We start from the raw sequence: 21518 nt of genomic DNA on the forward strand, positions 1-21518 counted from the left end.
GTTTTACATGGAAACAGGCCTGCTTGGAAACAGGCACCCTAACAACTACAACTGCTCTAAAGTGACCACTTAGCAGAACTCTCCCATGTTAACTCTCTTGTATGGCTAATTATAGAAAATTAATCAGAAAGCTGAAAGGAAGGCAGCCAACAGGGGAGCACCTGTGGACAGATTTGTGGGATCTGCTCTAATTGCACAGTGAAGAACCCAGCAGTGAGCCTTCCAGAGCAATTTCTGTAGAAATAATTACTTAACCTAGAGCTGCACCTTGGGTCACATGTATTTGTGGACTTGAGTATGTAAGTTAATGAGGAACTGAAAGAATGATTATTCAGTGCCTTAGGCAAAAGTCATTCAGCTGAAACGCTAATGATTTGTCGTAATGTTTTACACGGCATTACATGACTAGCTGAAGAGAAGGTCATCAAGGAGGAACTGAAATGCTACAAATCTGTTCAGTGTTTGAATTGGTTTGGTATTTAAAGTTAGTGCATAATGAGTAGAATGAGTTTGCTTTTATAGACTTTGCATATAGACTCCTCTTATTCTCCAGTCAATAACATTGTACAACAGCTCACCTATGTGTGACAGATGATAACACTTTCACATTACACTACTACAAGAAAGCTGTCATTTAGAAAGCTGTCATTATATTCTACATTCTCAAGGTTCTTCATATTCATCATTATTCACTACCAGTTTTCACAAGTGTACTTATGTAAATACTGATGTAAATCTGGTTAAATCTACAACTGTGTTCCATATCTGTACTACTACATTTAATTTTAACTTATTGTATTTTATATTTTATATTTTGTGTGTGTACGTGTTGTATCTTGCTACTGACCATGCTGCTGTAACACAAGAATTTCCCTTACAGGATCAATAAAGTCTATCTACCTATCTATCTATCTATCTATCTATCTATCTATCTATCTATCTATCAGTCATTATTAAATTTGCATATACTGTACATCCTCATTTTTATGACTGGTTTTGGAAATAACCAGAGTTCCATAGACAGTCAACATAATAGGAGAATTGGTCAAAATTTGAGGAAGCAAAAGTGTCCTTCAGAGCCTTTGGGAAGGTTATCCTGCTTTCGATCTCAATCACTGTGTTGTGATCATGTTAACAAGCTCAAGTGCAAGCCAAAGACCCTGGGGCAGCTCTTAAGAATTACTGACCATTACAAAAAATGTCAAATGACCCTATGTTTATATAGTCCAAGAGCAAAAACCAAGAGCATTTCCGGTTCAGGTGCAATATAACCCGTCCACCAGTCCTCCGCTCACACTGGCTTTCACTCACTCATGGAGGACACGCTACGTAATAATGAGGTGATCAACCTCACTTCATTCAGAGGCCAATACTCTGTCTCTCAAGCACAAAATGGTGGAGACAACCGTCGGTACACTATAGAGGAAAACGGTGGTTATGACCTGAATGGAGTGACCTCGCGTGGTTCTGCTGTGCTGTCTGGATATGATACACTAGACTCTCCACCTAGTTATGACTTTTATGCCAACACAGAGGTTTTTGGGAGAACTAAAAAATTAAGGCCCTCTCTCTTTCAGCTACACTCCAACAATGAGGTAGGTGGTACTGGATTAGATTTCACTAGATTCATGGTGTGAATAATAATGAATAATGTAGATTCAGTTCTTTAAATCATAAAGTATGAATTTGTTAACAGTGTGATTTCATGTAAGCTTCAATATGAGAAATAGTATTAAATAGTAATAGTATTTATATAAGGTAATTTTAAAATGATTTAATCTTGTAGGATGATATTTCTCCACCTCCTCTGTATGAGGAGACGAGTGGTAACAAAGAGAGCCCTGATGAAGAGCCAGCAGAACCTCCTCCAGAGCCCACTCGCTTTGGATGGGTACAGGGGGTCATGGTAAGGGGCAGTTGAAGCTCATCTACACAGTGTAGAATATTCCTAATAAAAATCATGTAAGAATATCACTGTGAGTACTATATTATATGAGATCCTCGTGCTGAGCACTGGGGTTGGAAAAAATTGCAACATTGGATGATTAGACTACAATCGTAAATTGGATTATCATTAGCTTTTTGGACACATTTCCATCAAATCAATTATTGTACATGTACATAAATGGTGAAAACAGCCTTCACGGACTCAAGGTTTGCTTGTACAGGAACAGAACCTGACTCTTAACAGTTGTCTTGTAACTTGGACCATCTGTGACTTTGTTCTGCAGGTTCGTTGTATGCTCAACATCTGGGGAGTGATTCTGTACCTGAGGCTTCCCTGGATCACATCTCAAGCTGGAATTGGTACATCAGCCTTTCTTTATTCCAGCAACCCTGACTCAAGAGCAGTTTTGTAAGCAAATGGGTGCTATGGTTGTATGAGTATCAGGTTAAAGTTCAGGCCCTTCATTTGGAAATGTGATTTGTATGTGCAAGCACTATGAATGATTTATGAAACTTCCAAATGATGCTCCTAAATCCTTTTTGTTTAATTGCAAATCATAATCATAATCATAACTTTCAAATATTCTTATACAGTCAGACTTTTTTCATAACCTTTTCCTTAACATTTTCAGAATTAGAGTTAGATTAATATATCAAAATGACCTGACTAAGTGCAAGAGGGAAAAAGCATGCACCACTGTCCTGGTTTATGGGAGCAAATATAGGTTTCTACACATACTTTGTAGGCTGCAAATGTATATACACTATATGGTATGTAAGTATGTGGACACCTGACCATCACGACCATATATGTCCATTCCAAAACCATGGGCATTAACACTGAGTTGGTCCACCCTTTGCTGTTATAACAGCCTCCACTCTTCTGAGAGGGATTTCTACTATATTTTGTAGCATGCCTTTGGAGCATTTGCCCATTCAGCTACAAAAGAATTAATGAGGTTGGGCATTAATGACAAGTGAGGAGACCTGATGCACACTCTGGGTTCCAATTCACCTCAAAGGTGTTTAGTGGGATTGAGGTCAGGACTCTAGCCACTCAAATAATTGTGACAATTGTGTGCTTCCAAATTTGAGGCAAAAATAGATGTGATGATCAGGTGTCCACATATTTTTTACCACATTGTTTATCTTCAGGACACTCTCAGGATTCATAAATCTTGATTTGTATGTCACCTTAATTTATTTACCTGTATCATTACCATGTAATATTAAATCCATGAAGTAATATGAATGTTTTATGAATGCAGCCCCAGATTTGTCGTAATATTTAGATCTTTTAATCTTTAAATCTTTTATACTGTATTTCAAAAGATATTCTGGTCTGTTCCATTAGGGACACTTATGTTGGCAACTTGGTTTAATATAAATGGAGTTTTTCTTGTTCCTAAGGTTTGACTTGGATTATTATCCTGCTTTCCTCCTGCATCACTGGGATCACTGGCCTCTCTACTTCTGCCATCGCTACCAATGGCAAAGTCAAAGGAGGCAGGGCTTTTACTCATTTTACTCAGCACATCTCCATTACATGCCAACACATTACAAACCTCTCCAGAAACGTTCATAATTCTCACCTTAATTCTTCCACAGGTGGCACTTATTTCCTGATCTCACGCAGTTTGGGTCCAGAGCTAGGAGGTTCCATTGGACTGATCTTTGCATTCGCTAATGCAGTGGCTGTAGCTATGCACACCGTAGGCTTTGCTGAGACTGTACAAGCACTAATGCAGGTGGGCGTAAAACATCCAATCACTTTCACACCGAGTTTCCTATTCCTTTTGGAACAATGTTTGTGTTAAACTGTCCTTCTTTTATCCAATGTTAGGAGAATGGTACAAGCATGGTAGACCCCCTTAATGACATCCGCATCATTGGTGTAATCACTGTCACCTGTCTGCTAGCAATTTCTTTAGCTGGTATGGAGTGGGAGTCTAAGGTCTGTGTCAGAATCAAAGAGCATTTTGTTTATATTATATTTACTTAGCTTTTGAATTAACCAGCCTGACCTGAGCAAACTGCATTGTTAATCAATCCATCAGGCGCAGGTTTTGTTCTTCTTCGTTATCATGGTTTCCTTCGCAAACTACATTGTCGGTACCATCATCCCTGCCACTCCTCAGAAGCAAGCTAAAGGCTTCTTCAGCTACAGAGGTCAGAGTGTGGCATGATTGTGGATCATATGCCTCCTCTCATCAAATTACATACAGTATGTAAGTGCATGTGTCTCACAGTGTGCTTTTCTTTGTGCCTACCAGCGGATATTTTTGCAGAAAACTTTGTGCCCAGCTGGCGTGGGCCAGGAGGCAGCTTCTTTGGCATGTTCTCCATCTTCTTTCCCTCAGCCACAGGCATTCTTGCAGGAGCCAATATCTCTGGAGACCTGAAGGCAAGTTTAGCTATTTCAGGCACCCATTAATTCATTGTTCAAAAGTTATACACTCCTTTATGCTGCATAAATCTCATGAAATTCCTTTGATGCACATATGTGTTCCTATTTCAATTGTTTTTCTGTATGTGCTTCCATATTCTAACACATCCACACACACACACACACATACACATATCTTCATAGGACCCCAATGTGGCTATACCCCGTGGCACAATGCTAGCCATTTTCTGGACCACCATATCTTATCTCATCATCTCTGCTACAATTGGTAAGTGGCAGCAGCATATATTTTGGAAAATCATACCCACTATTGTACTATTTGTTGTTTTAAATACATCAAGATTTCGCCTGGAGTGATATGGTGACACAGTGGCTAGTGTTCCTGACTCACGGCTCCAGGGTTGAGCCTGAGCTTGGGTTACTTCTGTGTGGAGTTTTGCATGCTCTCCAAGTGTCTGCGTGGGTTCCCTCTGGCCTCTCTGGCTTCCTCCCCCTGCCCAAAAACATGCTAGTGGGTTAGAGGAAACCAGTGTGTATATGTGTGTGTGCATGGTGCTCTGTCATTCCATGTGCATGGTGGCCTGGCACTCCATCCAGGATGTATTCCCTCTTCGAGCCAGTGTTCCCAGGATAGGCTGCAGATCCAGTGTGACCCAGATCAGGATAAAGCTGAAGATGAAGGAATGAATGAAAATATTTCCTGATTGTCAGCATTTTTAAATAAAGTTTTTTTTCTGTATCAGGCTCATGTGTAGTGCGTGATGCTTCTGGTAATCTCAATGACACTCTTCTAATCACTGGGTCTGATGTTGTGGACTGCATGGGGACTGCCTGTAAATACGGCTGGAACTTCAGCGACTGCATTACCAACAAGACCTGCACTTATGGCCTTAGCAATTATTACCAGGTACCCATAAGTTATATATATATAACTTATATTTAATCTTTAAAGTTCAAGTGGATATAACAAAACTGATTTTAATTGAAGATATTTAGGTATATTTGTTAATACCTCAATAGTAATGACTCTCTTTTCTCACTTTAGACTATGAGTATGGTGTCTGGATTTGCACCCCTGATTGCAGCTGGTATATTTGGGGCTACTTTGTCCTCAGCTCTGGCTTGCCTGGTTTCAGCCCCCAAAGTATTTCAGGTGACTTTTCAGTCAGAGCTGCTTTTGCTCTGTGTGTAGTTCCAAGTGTAAATGTGATGTCTTATCTCATCAGTGGGCTCGAATGATGAATGTAGCAAAATTTTTATCTGTTTTGTTCTAGTGTCTTTGCAAGGACAACTTGTATCCAGGGATTGGTTTTTTTGGAAAGGGGTATGGAAAGAACGATGAGCCGTACAGAAGCTACCTCTTAACCTATATCATTGCTGTATGCTTCATTCTCATTGGTAGGCAGAAATACTAAAATATTTCAGAAGCAATAGTTAATTAGCGGAACGTCCATAGGTGCTTGTGGGGCAGAGACCTACCATATACTTCTATCAGCTGTTCAACAAACATTAACCTTCATTTAAGTCCTCATTTACAACTCCATACATTTTAAATTCTGTTGTCTCTTTTGAATGAACAATGATTTTTAAAAATTTGCTATATGACAGATATAAGCCATTGTTCCACTGATTTTGTCACCTCTCTTCACCTTCACCCTCCCTTCCTATATGTTGCGCAATCATGGAGCAGCATGCCCACTGCCCCATTTAGCGCCATACAGTTATTATTGCACCTAGTGGTCAAAAACAGGAACTGCAACTAGTGCTAACAGAGACCCATTGGGGCAGGAATCACTCTGCCCAGTGCTCAGTTTTGGTAGGTGTACCATTTTGGGTTGAGGAGAAGCGGTTTAGAGGTTTAGGTTTTTCTGCCAAATTGGGCTAGTTTAAAAATACTCCATGGCCACCAAGATTTTGTTTTAATGCAAATAATTGGAATAAAAACAAAGGCAAAGTGTAAGTGCATACAGTGTGTCTATGCTGCACTGAACTATTTTTAATGTAAGATATATATATATATATATATATATATATATATATATATATATATATATATATATATATATATATTTACTCTAAATAAAGGTTTACTCTAAAAATTCACTAGATAGTAGCTTATGGCATAAATCAAGTTTGATAGCCTTTCGGCTTAATTTTGTTTGAGGCTATGTAGTCCTGCCCCACCAAAATATATGGTCACAAGCCGCTGCTGCACTAACTTCTGATGCACTACAATCTAATAAATAGTTAAGATATACTGATATTTCCCATCCAAAATACATTTCAGCTGAGCTGAACACTATTGCTCCTATCATCTCCAACTTTTTCCTGTGCTCCTATGCCCTCATCAACTTCAGCTGTTTCCATGCCTCCATCACCAACTCTCCAGGTGAGAACAGAAACTTTGCATCTTCAATTCCATTTATTTACATATAATAAGCTGTGTAAAGAATGAGACTAGTACGAAATCTTGTGGATAATAGCTGCAGCTACATTCAATGCAGTTATGTATATAGTAACATTAATTGGTTGAGTTAATTAATTAATATTAAGATTAATAATGAACTCAACAATTGCATGGCCAGCATGTGTTATTTCCCATCTGTGTGTACAGGTTGGCGTCCGTCATTTCGGTTCTACAGTAAGTGGGCGTCTCTGGTGGGTGCTGTGGTGTCAGTGGTCATCATGTTCTTGCTCACCTGGTGGGCTGCTCTCATTGCCATTGGGATAGTGCTCTTCCTATTGGGATATGTGCTCTACAAGAAGCCCTGTAAGGCAACTGTGCATTCCAACCCATGATAAAAATACAATGCATTATGTACCAGTTGCTTAAATTTTATACAGTATGTATTTTTTGTAATCACACTACAGAGGCATAATTTCATAATATTGTTTTCTTTTTCTGTCATAGCTGTAAATTGGGGTTCCTCCGTGCAAGCAGGCTCATATAACCTGGCACTGTCCCACTGTGTGGGTCTCAACCATGTGGATGAGCACATAAAGAATTATAGGTATTCCATATTCAATGAGGCAAATATACACATCTACTACCACATCAACAACATTAACAATTAATCAGGATTAATCAGGATATATATATATTAATCAGGATATATATATATATAAAACAAATTCCATTCTCTTGCATGTATCCATTCTCTGTTCTCTTTCTTGTGTTTCTTGATCCCTCTCTTATTATTCCCCTCCTTGACTCAGTCTTCACCTCCTGTTTTTTCTTCTCTCAGGCCACAGTGTCTGGTTCTTACTGGGCCTCCCAGTTTGCGGCCAGCTCTGGTGGACTTTGTAGGTACCTTCACCAAAAACCAGAGTCTGATGATGTGTGGGAATGTCATTATAGTAAGTCAATTTGGTCTTTATAATTTAGACAGTGAGCATGGCTATGTCCCCATAGCCACTAACATGATATGAAATTTATCATCAGAGTTATGTCTGCTTCACAGGGAGGCCCATCACCCGACGCTGTGGATACCGCCAACAGCAGCAGTCATGTGAAATGGCTCAACAAGCGAGGCATCAAATCTTTCTATCATGGAGTAGTTGCTGGTGACCTGCGCACTGGAGCACAGATGTTGCTGCAGGTCATTCATCCACCGCATCTATGCACAAGTACTGTGCCTTGCATATAAATATTCACTCCCTTCGACCCTTGCCACATTTTGTAGTGTTACAACCTGAAACTGAAATGGACTTAATTCAGATTAGATGTCATGAATCTATACAAATTAGCTCATAACTTTGAGGTGAGAAGAAAGATAATTTCCTCTGAAACCCCAAATTAGATCTAGTGCAACCAGTTAGCATTATTTGAGGGGATGAATACTTGTAGGGGACGAATAAGGGGGTGAATACTTACCCAGGCACTGCATGTTTAAGAAACATTTTTTAAAACATATTAATTCCGTATATTTCCTGTTCAGTTCCCTGGTTGATCATTTGTTTTTTCGATGTCTAACTGATGTCCTGTGATGTTTACTGGTGTCATTCCTCTCTGGTTGATTCTGATGTGTCTCTGTAGGGTGCAGGTCTGGGTCGGATTCGACCTAATGTCTTGGTAATGGGATTTAAGAAGAACTGGCGCAAATGTCCACCAACTATTATTGATAATTACATAGGCATTTTACAGTAAGTCTTCATTTCATCAGCACAGAAAATTAACAGCTTTTAAATTAAATTCCTTGTGGCAATGAAGTATCAATATGGAATCTATTTCTTAGTGATTCATTTGACCTGCAATATGGTGTATGTGTCCTTCGGATGAAAGAAGGTCTTGATTTATCTCATCAGATGCAAGCACATGGTAATGATCTTTTTTTATATAAATATATAAAAAATCATTTTTTAAATTTATTTGAAATAGACGATTGTGATCCTTACCATGATCTTAATTTTACTGCAGTAAACCAAGGATTTGAAGCAGCTGCAGAGCCAGGGCTTGATGCAAGACCTACTATCAACACACGTATGCATCAAAACATTCTGGTGTCAATGTTGAGTGCAGTTGGGGTGGATAACAACTATACATATAAACACTGAAAGGTCTACCTTTTTGACCTGCTGCTCTTTTGAGAAACTCAGTAGAATATACTTGCAAGTAGAACTCATTTGGAGAAAATTAAATGAGCAAAAATAAAATATATTACTCACGAGTCCATGGCAAAATATTGCACAATTAAAAAAACAGTGGATCTCATTTAGCTGGATACGAATGGATTTATTCATAAATTGTTTGTATTACACAAGAAATTTGGTCTTCGTGAAAATCCTGTAAATTCAGAAAACCGTTCGTATCCTACTCATGCTCCTGTGTGTGTGAATTTACATGTAAGATGACTAACTAATATAAACCTTGACTTGATCAACTTAAAATCACATAATTTGCATGGATTACTGCACTTTTTTATATGGAATATACTGTTGATTTAAATTGCTTATTTTTATCGCGTTTACAGCATTTAGCAGACGCCCTTATCCAGAGCGACTTATAGAAGTGCCTTGTAGTCTCTATCAAAAACACATCCTCATGCTAGTTCACTAGGTCAGAAACTAAGAATACCATTAAGAATATTTTATGAACCCCAGTCATTTTATATCATTGGCATTAATTAAAGAATATAAAAAAGAAAGAAAGAAAGCCAACACAAACACATAAATTAAGACAAATAAAAAATCATTTAATTATGATAAAAAATGACACTGTATAAACGCGGGATGGGCCGGTCTGTCTTTGTATAGCTGTAAACCATAAACAAATACCTTAGCTGATGGTAGATTTAGTGCTTGCATATTATTATTATTAATATTACATGTTAATAAATACTTTCATTTGCATAGAAATAAGTCAAAGTAACTTCCTCTTCTGGCTTTCAGGCTTTACCCTCATTGTTCACTTCGTGCTCCCAGCTGTTTTTTCACTTGAACTTGATGTTTTGTGCGCATCACTACATGCAAATGAGCTGTGTCAGGAAAACGCTTTGCATTTTACAGATGATCGCACATGAGTGTGAAGAAAATCAGCCTTTCTGGAACTTTTGTAAATCCAGCAGAAATTTTTTAGTTCCATTTGGCTTACGCAAACATTTACAGACAAATTTACTAAAAGATTAATAATTGAGGCCCATTATTAAAAAATGAACAATATCATATAGGTTTTATCAAATGAAGCTTAACACCATTAGATGTAGTGTTTTTGAAAGTTAAATATTTTATGCTTGGACTATGCTGATATTTATGAAACATTGCTTCCTTTCTTGCAGTGGACCCAGAATCACTGCTGGCTATGCCTCAACCCACCACTGTCTTTCAGTCCAAACAGGAAAAGAAGACCATTGATGTGTATTGGCTGTTTGATGATGGAGGTGAATATAGAGCCAAGCATATAAAAGAAATTCTTACAAAATCATCCATTTGGATACAGATTTGTGGCAGAATTCACACTGCACTGCACAGCAATGTCAGTGGAATGTATGTACATGATGCAACAGTGGCTAATGCTGTGTGTTGACAGGTCTGACTCTATTGTTGCCCTACCTTCTGAAGCGCAAGAAGCGCTGGGGCAGGTGTAAAGTAAGAGTGTTCGTTGGAGGAGAAATTCAGCATGTTGAGGAACAAAAACAGGAGTAAGTTGAGCTACAATCATAATATCCTGTTTAACAGTTAAATGTCAAATTCTGTTCATTTATCATTGTGAATAAGAAGCACAATGTATAATGCACAAACACAAATACATATTATTCATAAATACACATATAGATTAAATGAACGATGTACGTATCTATGCATATATTTCGACATAATTCCTCCCTAATTGTGTTATTTTTAAGTCTTACTTTACATTGCGTTTTCTCAAATTGGATCGATCCTAAGCTGGGTTACTGTCTGTGTGGAGTTTAGCATGCTTCTTCCTCTCTCTGCATGGGTTTCCTCTCACTGTTCAAAACAATACCAGTAGGTATACTGGCTCTGCAAAATTGGCTACGTAGGTGTACTGGCTATGCTAAATTGGCTACATAGGTGTACTGGCTATGCTAAATTGGCTACATAGGTTTACTGACTATGCTAAGTTGCTATGTAAGATGTACTGGCTATGCTAAATTGGCTACGTAGGTGTACTGGCTATGCTAAATTGGCTATGTAGGTGTATTGGCTATGCTAAATTGGCTATATAGGTGTACCTGCTATGCTAAATTGGCTACATAGGTGTACTGGCTATGCTAAATTGGCTACGTAGGTGTACTGGCTATGCTAAATTGGCTACACAGGTTTACTGACTATGCTAAGTTGCTATGTAAGATGTACTGGCTATGCTAAATTGGCTATGTAGGTGTGCTGACTATGCTAAATTGCCCCACAAAGTGAATGTTAGCAGGTTCCAACATGAATACAGGTAAATTTAGACAAAAAGACATCAATCTGTTTTTGTTTTGCTCATTATGGTGAATACACTGTTTTTAAGTGTGGAATACAGATGCAGATCTTTAGATTGCTGAGTCAGCGTATTGTCTCTGTACTCTCTAGGCTTACAGCTCTCATCAGCAAGTTTCGCCTTGGATTTCATGAGATCCATGTTCTTCCCGACATCAATGAGAAACCACAACCTGAACAGTATTTCTGACTTTTATTATTCAACTCTCAGTTTTAACCTATGATTTATTAAACATAATGGGTATTTTAGTTATCAAGTGAGGTTTGTGCACCATTTCTTTCCTCCTGAACACATTTCACCCATTTAACAGTGTTAAGAAGTTTGAGGACCTTCTAGCACCTTATAGGGTACATGCTATCCAAAAGAATGAGGAAAGAGCTGGGCAGCCCACCAGTGACTGCCCATGGATAGTGTCTGATGAAGAGATGGAGAAAAATACAGCAAAGGTAAACTCCCAAATTGATGTTAATAGGTAAACAGATGCATAGAATCTGTAGTAGACTTACATATAAATACTATTTGTACATGTAGTATTTGAATTTGCAGCAACTAACTCCATAGACTAGTTAGTATTATTGCACAATTAATTTTTGTTTTGCTTGTTCATACTTAATATTTCTGTACATTTCTTTTTAGTCCTTTAGACAGATCCGCCTTAATGAAGTCCTACAAGACTATTCAAGGGATGCAGCTTTGATTATTGTGTAAGTACATGTCAAATTATGTTTTAGCTCTATTTTCGCAGTCATATGTCAGATGTTATTGTTACTTAAAGAGTTGTTGGCTTTTTGCTTGACAGAACCATGCCCATAGGCCGGAGAGGAGCATGTCCTAGTGCTCTTTACATGGCTTGGCTGGAAACCTTATCACGTGACCTGCGACCTCCAGTGCTGCTTGTCAGAGGCAACCAGGAGAGTGTACTCACCTTCTATTGCCAGTGATCAAACACCAAAGAAAGATTATCAGCATGAGCTATGAAGTGTATGGCACCTGTGCCCTTCAATCCTAGAAAGGTGTAAAATAAGACTTAGTATGCATGTAGCACTTGAATCTAGCCTTGGATTTTTGAGTTAACATGTTTGTCATTCTATGACTGATTCATGTAAAGTCTGTTTGAGCCGTATAGTTTTGTTTAGAACTTTATTATCTGTAACATTTTTTGAACTTACTGTCTTTAACTATACTTATGTTTTGTAAAATGTTAATCAATGCAAACAGATTAAAGGTAGCCTATCTCCTAGGTTAGTTTTAACTATTTCCTTTAACTAATTTCCCTGCTGAAAAATCCAGCTTGGTCTGACCAGCTACCAGCAGCTAAAACACAGGTCGAGCTGGTCAAGCTGGCAGATCAGGTTAGCCAGCTGGCAAGGAAACAGTTTCTGAATTACCACTACTAATGCTACAGCATAGACAAGTTATTTTTAAGAAAATAACACAACAGTAGGTGGCACAGTGTTACCCAGGTAGCATTGCAACCTCACAGGTTTGATTGTGAGTTTGAGTTACTGTCTGTGTGGAGTTTTGCATGTTCTTCTTGTGTCTGCATGGGTTTATTCCATGTTCTCCAGTTTCCTCCCACCTCCCAAAAACATTCCATGTGGACTGGCTACTCTAAATTGCCCCTAGGTGTGTGAATGTTTGTGTGCATGAATCCCTACGATGGCACCTCACCCAATATTCTTAGGATAGTCTCCAAATCCACTGTGACCCTAACCAGGGAAAACAATTAATTAAAGGATGAATTAACTAATGAGTGAATAGTGGTCCTTAGGGTCCAATTATGTATCTTAAATCATTTTTAAAGGTACATGGTACAAAAGATACAAAAGATACAAAAAGTACCCTTGATGGTGCCACCTGAGTGACAAGGAAAACAGGTGATACCATTATTATTGAGAGTGTAGAAAGACATTAAAGTGTAGTGTACAGTGCAGAGCCCTTTCAGAATAGGGAAACACTTTCAGTGTCCTACCTCCTTGTGCTTGATGAGATGATACAGTATAAGTGTGAAGTGTACGATGCATGATGAACGGTGCCCTATGAAGGACTGGCACCCCATCCAGAAGAGTGTATTCCTGCTGTGGATCCACAGCGACCCTGACCAGGATAAAAGAGTTACTGAAGATGAATGACTGAATGAATGAATGAAAACAACAGTATGGCAATTAGAAAATCTCACATTTTCTTGATCAGTTGGAAAACCTAGCAGCTGGCATTGATGATCTATCAGCTTGAGCAGCTCAGCTGGTAGTTGGTCAGATCATGCTGGATTTTTCTCAAGGGTTAAGCATCATTCTTTTTCCCACAGCTAATAACTAAACTGATTATGTAACCAGACTTTCTGCTGATTGAGATTATATAAACATGTCATTATTTAAGTCTATCAGTCTTATTGAGTAATGTTTATTGTTATTTTTTAATTATAACTAAATAAACGGATAAGTTGACACCTGTCTCAAGCAGACATTTTCTTTAATCATGAAGTGATGCAACTCGAGGGTTTATCGTGAAGCGGAACTTTCCGAGTGAAACAGCCAGACTGCGTCTGCGCAGTGCGTGGGGCTTCCGCATAGGCTCCACGTCTGTGCACGAGCGCCTTTCAGCCAATCACCTTCAGCCACAGTGTGTTTTGGAAACACACACCCAGCATATCTCACGAGCTGTCAGCTGCTCCAAAGTTCTAGTGAAGGCTCGGGCACTGCTTCTCTTTAATCCCCGAGCAGCTGGAGGACTTCCTCACATCCGGTGCTGTTTAGAAACGCGGACATTGTCGTAACTTTTTTCGTACGTTTAATTACCTTTGTGAATTTGAGCTCTGAAAGTAACGTTAGTGTTGCGCGAGAGAGAGACACAGAGAGAGAGACAAAGAAAATGGATTCCCAGGTCTCGGAAAAGGAGACGATTTCAGTCGTGATTAAAACGCCGAATCAACTGCATAGTGATCAGACAATCGAAGGTGTGAACATCAGCTGGACAGTGAAGGACCTGAAAACTCATTTGGCGAGCTTTTATCCATCTAAACCGGTGAGTCGTTAATTTATGGTGATCTTATTAACGTGTTTATAACCAACGGAAGCTAGCTCTGCTGCTAGATAATTAGCGAGCTGATATCGGCTCTCTGTTAGCTAGCTACCATTACCACAGCTTATCAAGTGTCATTACTGTACACTGTTAATTTCGCTTAATCGTGTTTTATTGGTTTTTGGTGTATAAACACGGCGTATAAGTCAAATCATGATTATTATTAACTTCTCACTAGCTAGCTAGCTGGCTAAACACATTCCTTGGCATTCCTCTGCACTACTAGAGACGTTCTTCCGCTACTAGCTAATGTAGCTAATACACACACACACACACACACACACACACACACACACAGGGCAGCGCTAGGCGTATTTAGATAAAACACCTGTCCTTCATTTACATAGCTAGGTGGCGAGTTGGCTTTGTTTTTTCCCCAGAACTTTCTTATGAAACATGCCCAAGAGTGGCGTCAGAAGAGCTGTTGCTTTCTCTAGGGGAATTTTCTTTCCTCATTTGTTTATTACATTTGACACTTGTGGCTTTCTTCCTTCTGAACAGGCTGAAAAAGACCAGAGACTCATCTACTCAGGCAAACTGCTCACAGACAACCTGCACATCAGAGATGTTTTTAGGAAGGTAAAGGGGCTGTTATTTGCTTTTTGTTGTTATTGTTGTTTTGAAAAGTTACACTATGCTATGCAATATAGTGCCATAAACACATAATGCACAGAAACACACAATGCACAGAATATTTAAATGTGTTTGTATGCATTGTATAATTGTATAACACAAACTTTGTATACAAACACACGTACAAACACAGTCAAATATTCAGTGCGTGTATAAATAGCCAAGTACAGTACTGTGCAAATGTCAGAGCTTACCCTTTTGTTTTCAGTCAAGCGGCCATTCAGTACTTATTGATAATTATTTGTTGGCAGTAATGAAAACTATAACGATGAGAAGCTGTACAGCACATTAAATCCATTTTCAAACAAACAGCCATGCAGTAAGTATTTATGCAGGTCAACATTCAAGTTCAGTATTACAGATAAAATATTGACAGATTGGTGAAGACAGTAGTGTGATTTATGAACAATAACAATGATGATGATGAGAAAATGTGTTTAACAGAAAATTGCATTATGGTCTTCACCAGAAAAAAAAAAACATGAAATCTGTCACTATTTTATTTGTAATATGATTGAAAACAAAAGGGCTCTGACTTTTACACAGTACCATATACTCATTCTATACAAAAATATATTAAATAGCAAATCATCTTTAATATATCAAAATATATCGTATTTAATGTTATTCTAGCTGTGGGCGAGATGGCAAAAATATATCACAATATATGAAGACATTTCTTATGATTAGATTATATGCCCCACTTAAAAAAAAATCTGCAATAACCTATGATGTCAGTGGCATTTTTATTTAGCATGTATTTAACATCTTTATAAATAAACAATTGAACAGAGAAACACAGAAATGGCTATTATTTATATAATATTTCTTTTTGAGTTGAAATCCTAAAATGGTGAATATAAAAGATTCAAAATGTAAACAATCATAAACAATATATACAATATTAATAAAACATTTAAAAAAAGAGAACGGTTTGGTGCAAAAATGACTTTTAATATGCAGTCAGCTACTTGTACAAGTTAGTGCTGCAGAAATTTTTGCTGATGCATGCAATACATCAGAAAATTGTATGGTCATGTAAATGACTACCAAAGGTTTGTGGTCTAGTGCATTCAGAATGGTCATTCATAGCGTTCAATCTAAAATAAATCCCAGAACAGAGCTGATCTCTGTTTAGTTTCTGCATTGCTACTGTTGCAGTTTGAAAGGCAAGGCTTGTAAGAGATCAAACTTTGAAAGCACTTCAGAAGTAATTTTTGAGTTACTGTTCTTTTGACACGTTTAAGAAATTCTGACAAGTTTATCTTGTGTCCACTTCTAATGGAGACTAGGGTGCGTTAATTTCAACTAATCATGGTCAGTATATCATGTCATGTTTCTGCACCTAGACACAAACACAATTCAGCAGCACTTTTCAGCTTATGTTGAAGGGTATCATGGTATCTGAAAGGCCATAACTGTGTTATAACTTCATGCTCCTGTCTTTACAGGCAGATGCAGTACCCACTCTTCACCTTGTGTGTGCGCTTAAACCCCAGCCCGATTTTCAGCAGGGAGCCAGACCTAAGGTATGCCTCAGTGGCCACTTTACACCCATGCACAATGCATATAAGCCTATGACAAAATAGTATAACACAAAATATGTGCATATTTTTATATGAATGCATAATAACACGGGAGCTACAAGTTTTTCTATGAAGTATTTCTGACACTTCCAGAAGGTTCTGTCTCGGGCTTCTCACTGCTGACAGTGCCATTGCACCATCATGTTATTTTTCCCTCAGCCTCACAGCACGCTGTGCATCAGTGAGAACTAGAGACTGTCTGGAGAAAGTAGTGCTAGCTCAGTGGGTGGCCTGGAACAAACTCACACAGCTGTGCTCATTATGATCCACCAGAAAGCACAACTTTGCATCTTCTTAAAAACCCACAGCAGTTATTTTTATATTTCAGAGTTTCAGTACTAGTGAGTTTCCTCTTTTTTGTGCATCCTGATTTTCTCGTAAACAAATCAACCATGCGTGTCGCTTGTGACGCAGGTCAAACCAGCAGAGCAGCAGCCGTCGCCAGCCACCGCCTCTCCAGCACCATCTGCGCCTACTGTGTCCTCTGCTGCCGGTCTCAGACAGCGCGGTCACCCTGCCCCTGCTGCGCCCACTGCTGCATGGCCTGCCACAGGCGCTGGCACGAGCACATCCGCGTGAGTACATGCTGTTTCCTGTCTGGTCAATCAGATCAAGATAATGAAACTCAGTGGTTGGTACAGGATCTGAGAGGGAAGAATGTACTAAAAGATGAGAACAAGAAAGAACTTACATACTTTAGTATCTACCCAAGTTGAGTTTCAACTCTGATGAAAATGATGTAACTGAAGATAAGTGTACAAATGTATGTTTCTGTAACTAGGCCAAGACCAGCAACAGTGACCCATCCAGCTTTCCCTACATACTCACTTTACAGCCCACAGCAACTCCTTTGGCTGCAGCATATGTACGCTCGTCAGTACTATATGCAGTAGTAAGTATTATCTTACTTTCCACTATTATCTTAGCTTTACGCTAGTTTGTGTTTCCATCTGCTTGAAAATTAAACGTTTGCTATTTACTTTCCAGCCAAGCAGCTCTTGCAGCTGCTGCCTCTGTTCCTGTGACACCTCCTACTGCGCTACCTGTCACTCCGCAACAAGCCGCTGTACCTGCCGGCCTTCCCAATCAGGCTCCCATTGACAACCTGCCAGCCAATCAGAATGTCCCAGACCCTGCTTTTATCAACCCAGACGGAGCCAATCAGAACATGCGCATGAATGCTCAGGGCGGACCAGTAATGGAGGATGAGGAGGATGTGGAAAGAGATTGGTTGGATTGGGTTTACACCGCCTCTCGCTTCGCTGTGTTCCTGAGCATAGTTTACTTCTATTCCAACCTGAGTCGCTTCATCCTAGTGATGAGCAGCCTGCTCCTTATGTACCTGTGAGTGTGTCTGTCATTTTTTTTCACATGGATTACTCGCAGTCTATTAAATCATACACTAAGACACTAAGCCAGTAAAATGCTGTGCATGGAAATTTGTACTGTATTAAATAAGCATGTTTTCCACACATGCTCTAAGCATGTAGTAGTAGTAAGCTACCATTACCTGCTTTGTTATTTAATCATGAAATATTAACTCTCAAGCCTATCACAGTACAGTGGGCATCTCCAAAGTTATTTTCTCATATTTACTACAACTCTGTTGATTATAATAATACTATTAATATAGCCTATTTATAAAAATGCAGACAGATATATCTTCTGTGGGTACTTATTTTACCTGCAGTAGATTATGTACATTAAGAGTAGAGCAGTGGCTACATAAGTCATTATCAAGTCACTACCTTTCGCCAACAGTACATACGGTAATATTTTTCTCTCTGTAGTATTTTATAACTACAACTTGGTTACTGAAAACCAATTGTTGACCAGAAGCACGGGTAGACAAGCAAAAAAAAAAAAACTGGGGGAAAGGTGGGAGTAGACAAGCAAAAAAGTAAAAATAGGGACTTCATGTTTGTGAGTTACTGAACGATATCACATTTTGTGTTCATTGCTGCACACAGTCTGCATGATTAATGCCACTCATTCTTTCACTCTAGGCGTTAATGTCCCATTTTTGGTCAGCAAGCTCCCATTTTTTTGTCAATATTATTAACTATGCTATGTAATTTATGAGGTTTGCACCGTATAAAACTGAGAGCTCACTTTCCAGGACACTAGTGATTAGGCAGTTTTATCAGGCTGGATAGAGGCAAGTGAGCAGAGAGCCTGTGGGAATGAGAAATGTGTGTTTATAATGCAGAAAGAGATCTTCTTTGTGCTTTCTCTTATACACTGATCATTTTTGTACATTTGGACTTTGACTTAACGTTCGCCTACACACAAGAGTATGAGACCTTTGGCAAACAGCATATGCAGGACCTCTTTCCCTCTCTCACTGGTCTTTATGCTCTGTGGGTGATCGTCCATTCAGTGTGTCTCATGCTAAGTGCTGTTTGAGGGAGCACAGAACCTGGGAATCCTTCCCTTTCTTAGTTTTCAGATAAACTTCTTCTGGTTCTGCATTGATGCAGATAAAGTTTTGATAGAAAGCTTTTCCACAGTGCTCATTCTCTGCCCTGAGGCCATGGTAAACCTGGTTAGTGAAGCTCAGTCTGTAAACATGACCCTTGTGGTGTAAACACAGTAGTGACAGGGTTTATTTAAAGCACATAGCTGTTTAGTAACAGTAAAAAAAAAAATTTGGACACAGTGAATGTATGTTTTTCATTATCTTAAAGACAATTTAACATTGAGGCGTTGAAATGTGTTTCTTATACAAATGTAAATAGAGAAATGATTAAGAATTAAATATATGTTTAATGCTTCTGAAGTAGGTTTTATTTAGAAAGTCAGAGAAGTTGCAAACAAGTGCTCAGTACATACAGGCTAGTGACAGAGGTGGCGCTGGTATGCTGTGGTTTGTTTTGGGTCCACTTGTCTTCTTAGAGGGTCACTGTAAATCACCAGATCTCGACCCAGTTGAACAAAATTTTGGAGTGACATGTTAGCCAGCGTTCTCCATTAATGTCATCAAAACACCAGTAGAGGGAATATCTTCTGGAAGAACAGTGTTCATCACTCCAGTACAGTTCCAGAGACTTGTAGAATCTGTGCCAAGGTGCATCAAAGTTGTTCTGGTGGCTCGTGATGGCCCAAAACCTTACTAAAACACTTTGTGTAGTTTTTTTCCTTTCGTTTGTCATCCATCTGTACATGTGGGAAGTTGTTCAAGACTGGTGGAAAAGCATCCAGTTGCATCATGAAGTTGAGTGAGAGTGCCAAGACTGAGCAAAGCTGGCAATGAAAAATTTAAAATATAACAGTGTTTTATTTGTTTAACAGAGCCAATCGTAATGCTATTTTATAGCTTTGATGTTTTCAGTTTTCTGATGTCCTTCAGCTGAGAATAGTGCAGTGGAGATGGTAGATGCATGCATGGTAGACTATTTTAGCATGGAAAATATCTTATAACAGGCAGTGAGGTCACTGAATGGGTAGGTCTGCTATTTTCTGGATGTAGTCCTGACTGCTGTCTTCTCCTCTATGCAGGCACACTGCGGGCTGGTTCCCATTCAGACGAAGAGCTCAGGCTCAACCTCCAAACCATCCAGCGCCAGAGGTCATTCAGAACCAGCAGAATCAGAACCAGGACAGACAAGAGCTGGTGAGGGATTGTTAATACGCATTACATTCTGTATAATATGCTTTACCTTAGCAGCTTCTATTAGTTTAGACAAAAAGAGTGACACGTAAACATTTCTGCACATATGTATGTATTACCATATGTGTTTGAGACATGTTGGTGAGATGATTTGCCTTCTGTCTTTTTACAGATTGTGCCCCCTGCTGAATTGGAGGATGGTGAGACAGATGGAGAAGCTGATGTTCCACCCCCCATGACTGCAGTTCCTGTGTCTCCAGTTCGACCCTCTATTCTCTGGACAGCCTGGGTTTTCTTCAAAGCTTTCTTTGCCTCCCTCGTCCCTGAAGGTCCTCAAGCTATGGCTAACTGAGTCCAGCAAAAACCTGGTCGGACTGGTAAAGTCAAAAGTAGCACCAACCATGAAGGAGAACGCCGCTTCCTCTTAGTCAGTTTGCTCCAGGACTTTTTTTTTTGTAAACATGTGGTCTGTGTTTCCTGGATTAGATTTTACTCTGCTTAGTGAAGCTCCAGGTTTGCCCATTGAGCACTTTCAAGCTATTTGGCAATGTGACCAAAAACTTCATCTCTTCCTTCAGCCAAATAGTGTGTATATAGTGTAAATAAGTGCTGAATCAACTTGTAAATGTTTCTGTACAGTTTCTGCACAGCACTTTACATTTTCTCCCTGCCAGCATTGGTCTGTCATCTGACCACCCTGCACAGTGCTTATGTCATCAGGGCTTCATTTTCCTGGAATGATCCAGAGATTGAAACCATGAGTGGAACATAGCTTATCTCATCAAACATGACTGACATTGAAGGTTATTAATAGATTCTTTGTGTACAGCTGCCTTTTATAAGGGCTTGTGTTTGGCACTTTGACATTATGATAAATTTTAGTTGTACTGGTCTGTGTGTTGGGAATGACTTATGTTCAGGTTTATCTCACGCTTCTGTATGATTATGTATGATGTTCTGAGTTAAAACAATATACATAAATAATAGCAATCATATGGATAAAACATTAACAGCCCCGGAAATGTTTGTTCACGACTTCTGGCACAAACAAAGTAGGACAAACCTCAATTTGAATCCTGCATGAATAAGTAGCTCTTATTTAAACCTTTGTGCATTGGCATGTAAAGTAAATGAGCAGGCACCTAAAAGCAAACAGGTATCACTTCTTTCATGAAAGAATTAATACATTTAAATAATAAAATGTTTTGATCTGGTATTTAGCAGTTTGTGTTTTCTCATTTTATTCTTCAAAAAGAATCAGCTTCGCTAATGCGATTGAAACATGCTGTAAAACTTTGTATAAAGAAGCGA

General features: G+C 38.9%; 2 protein-coding genes across 2 annotated transcripts; both read left to right on the plus strand.

Annotated features, from left to right (window-relative positions):
* The first annotated feature begins 1235 nt into the window (after nt 1-1235).
* On the plus strand, nt 1236-13744 carry slc12a3 (solute carrier family 12 member 3). Its single transcript, XM_026927069.3, has 26 exons — nt 1236-1595; nt 1787-1906; nt 2232-2307; nt 3358-3453; nt 3556-3695; nt 3791-3901; nt 4005-4116; nt 4221-4351; nt 4538-4622; nt 5098-5261; nt 5400-5507; nt 5629-5752; nt 6642-6743; nt 6969-7124; nt 7266-7365; nt 7600-7711; nt 7816-7953; nt 8391-8497; nt 8590-8672; nt 8772-8834; nt 10129-10230; nt 10380-10491; nt 11390-11476; nt 11608-11743; nt 11934-12001; nt 12097-13744. The coding sequence occupies exons 1-26, from the start codon at nt 1314-1316 to the stop codon at nt 12236-12238; spliced, it is 3057 nt and encodes a 1018-aa protein (XP_026782870.3). The 5' UTR covers nt 1236-1313; the 3' UTR covers nt 12239-13744.
* Nucleotides 13745-13971: 227 nt separating this feature from the next.
* On the plus strand, nt 13972-21421 carry herpud1 (homocysteine-inducible, endoplasmic reticulum stress-inducible, ubiquitin-like domain member 1). The gene is made up of 8 exons (XM_026927070.3): nt 13972-14321; nt 14880-14957; nt 16463-16540; nt 17012-17172; nt 17379-17489; nt 17585-17941; nt 20096-20210; nt 20380-21421. The coding sequence occupies exons 1-8, from the start codon at nt 14169-14171 to the stop codon at nt 20557-20559; spliced, it is 1233 nt and encodes a 410-aa protein (XP_026782871.3). The 5' UTR covers nt 13972-14168; the 3' UTR covers nt 20560-21421.
* The last annotated feature ends 97 nt before the right edge of the window (nt 21422-21518 follow it).

Source organism: Pangasianodon hypophthalmus, chromosome 6 (assembly GCF_027358585.1).
Source record: "Pangasianodon hypophthalmus isolate fPanHyp1 chromosome 6, fPanHyp1.pri, whole genome shotgun sequence".
Classification (NCBI taxonomy): domain Eukaryota; kingdom Metazoa; phylum Chordata; class Actinopteri; order Siluriformes; family Pangasiidae; genus Pangasianodon; species Pangasianodon hypophthalmus.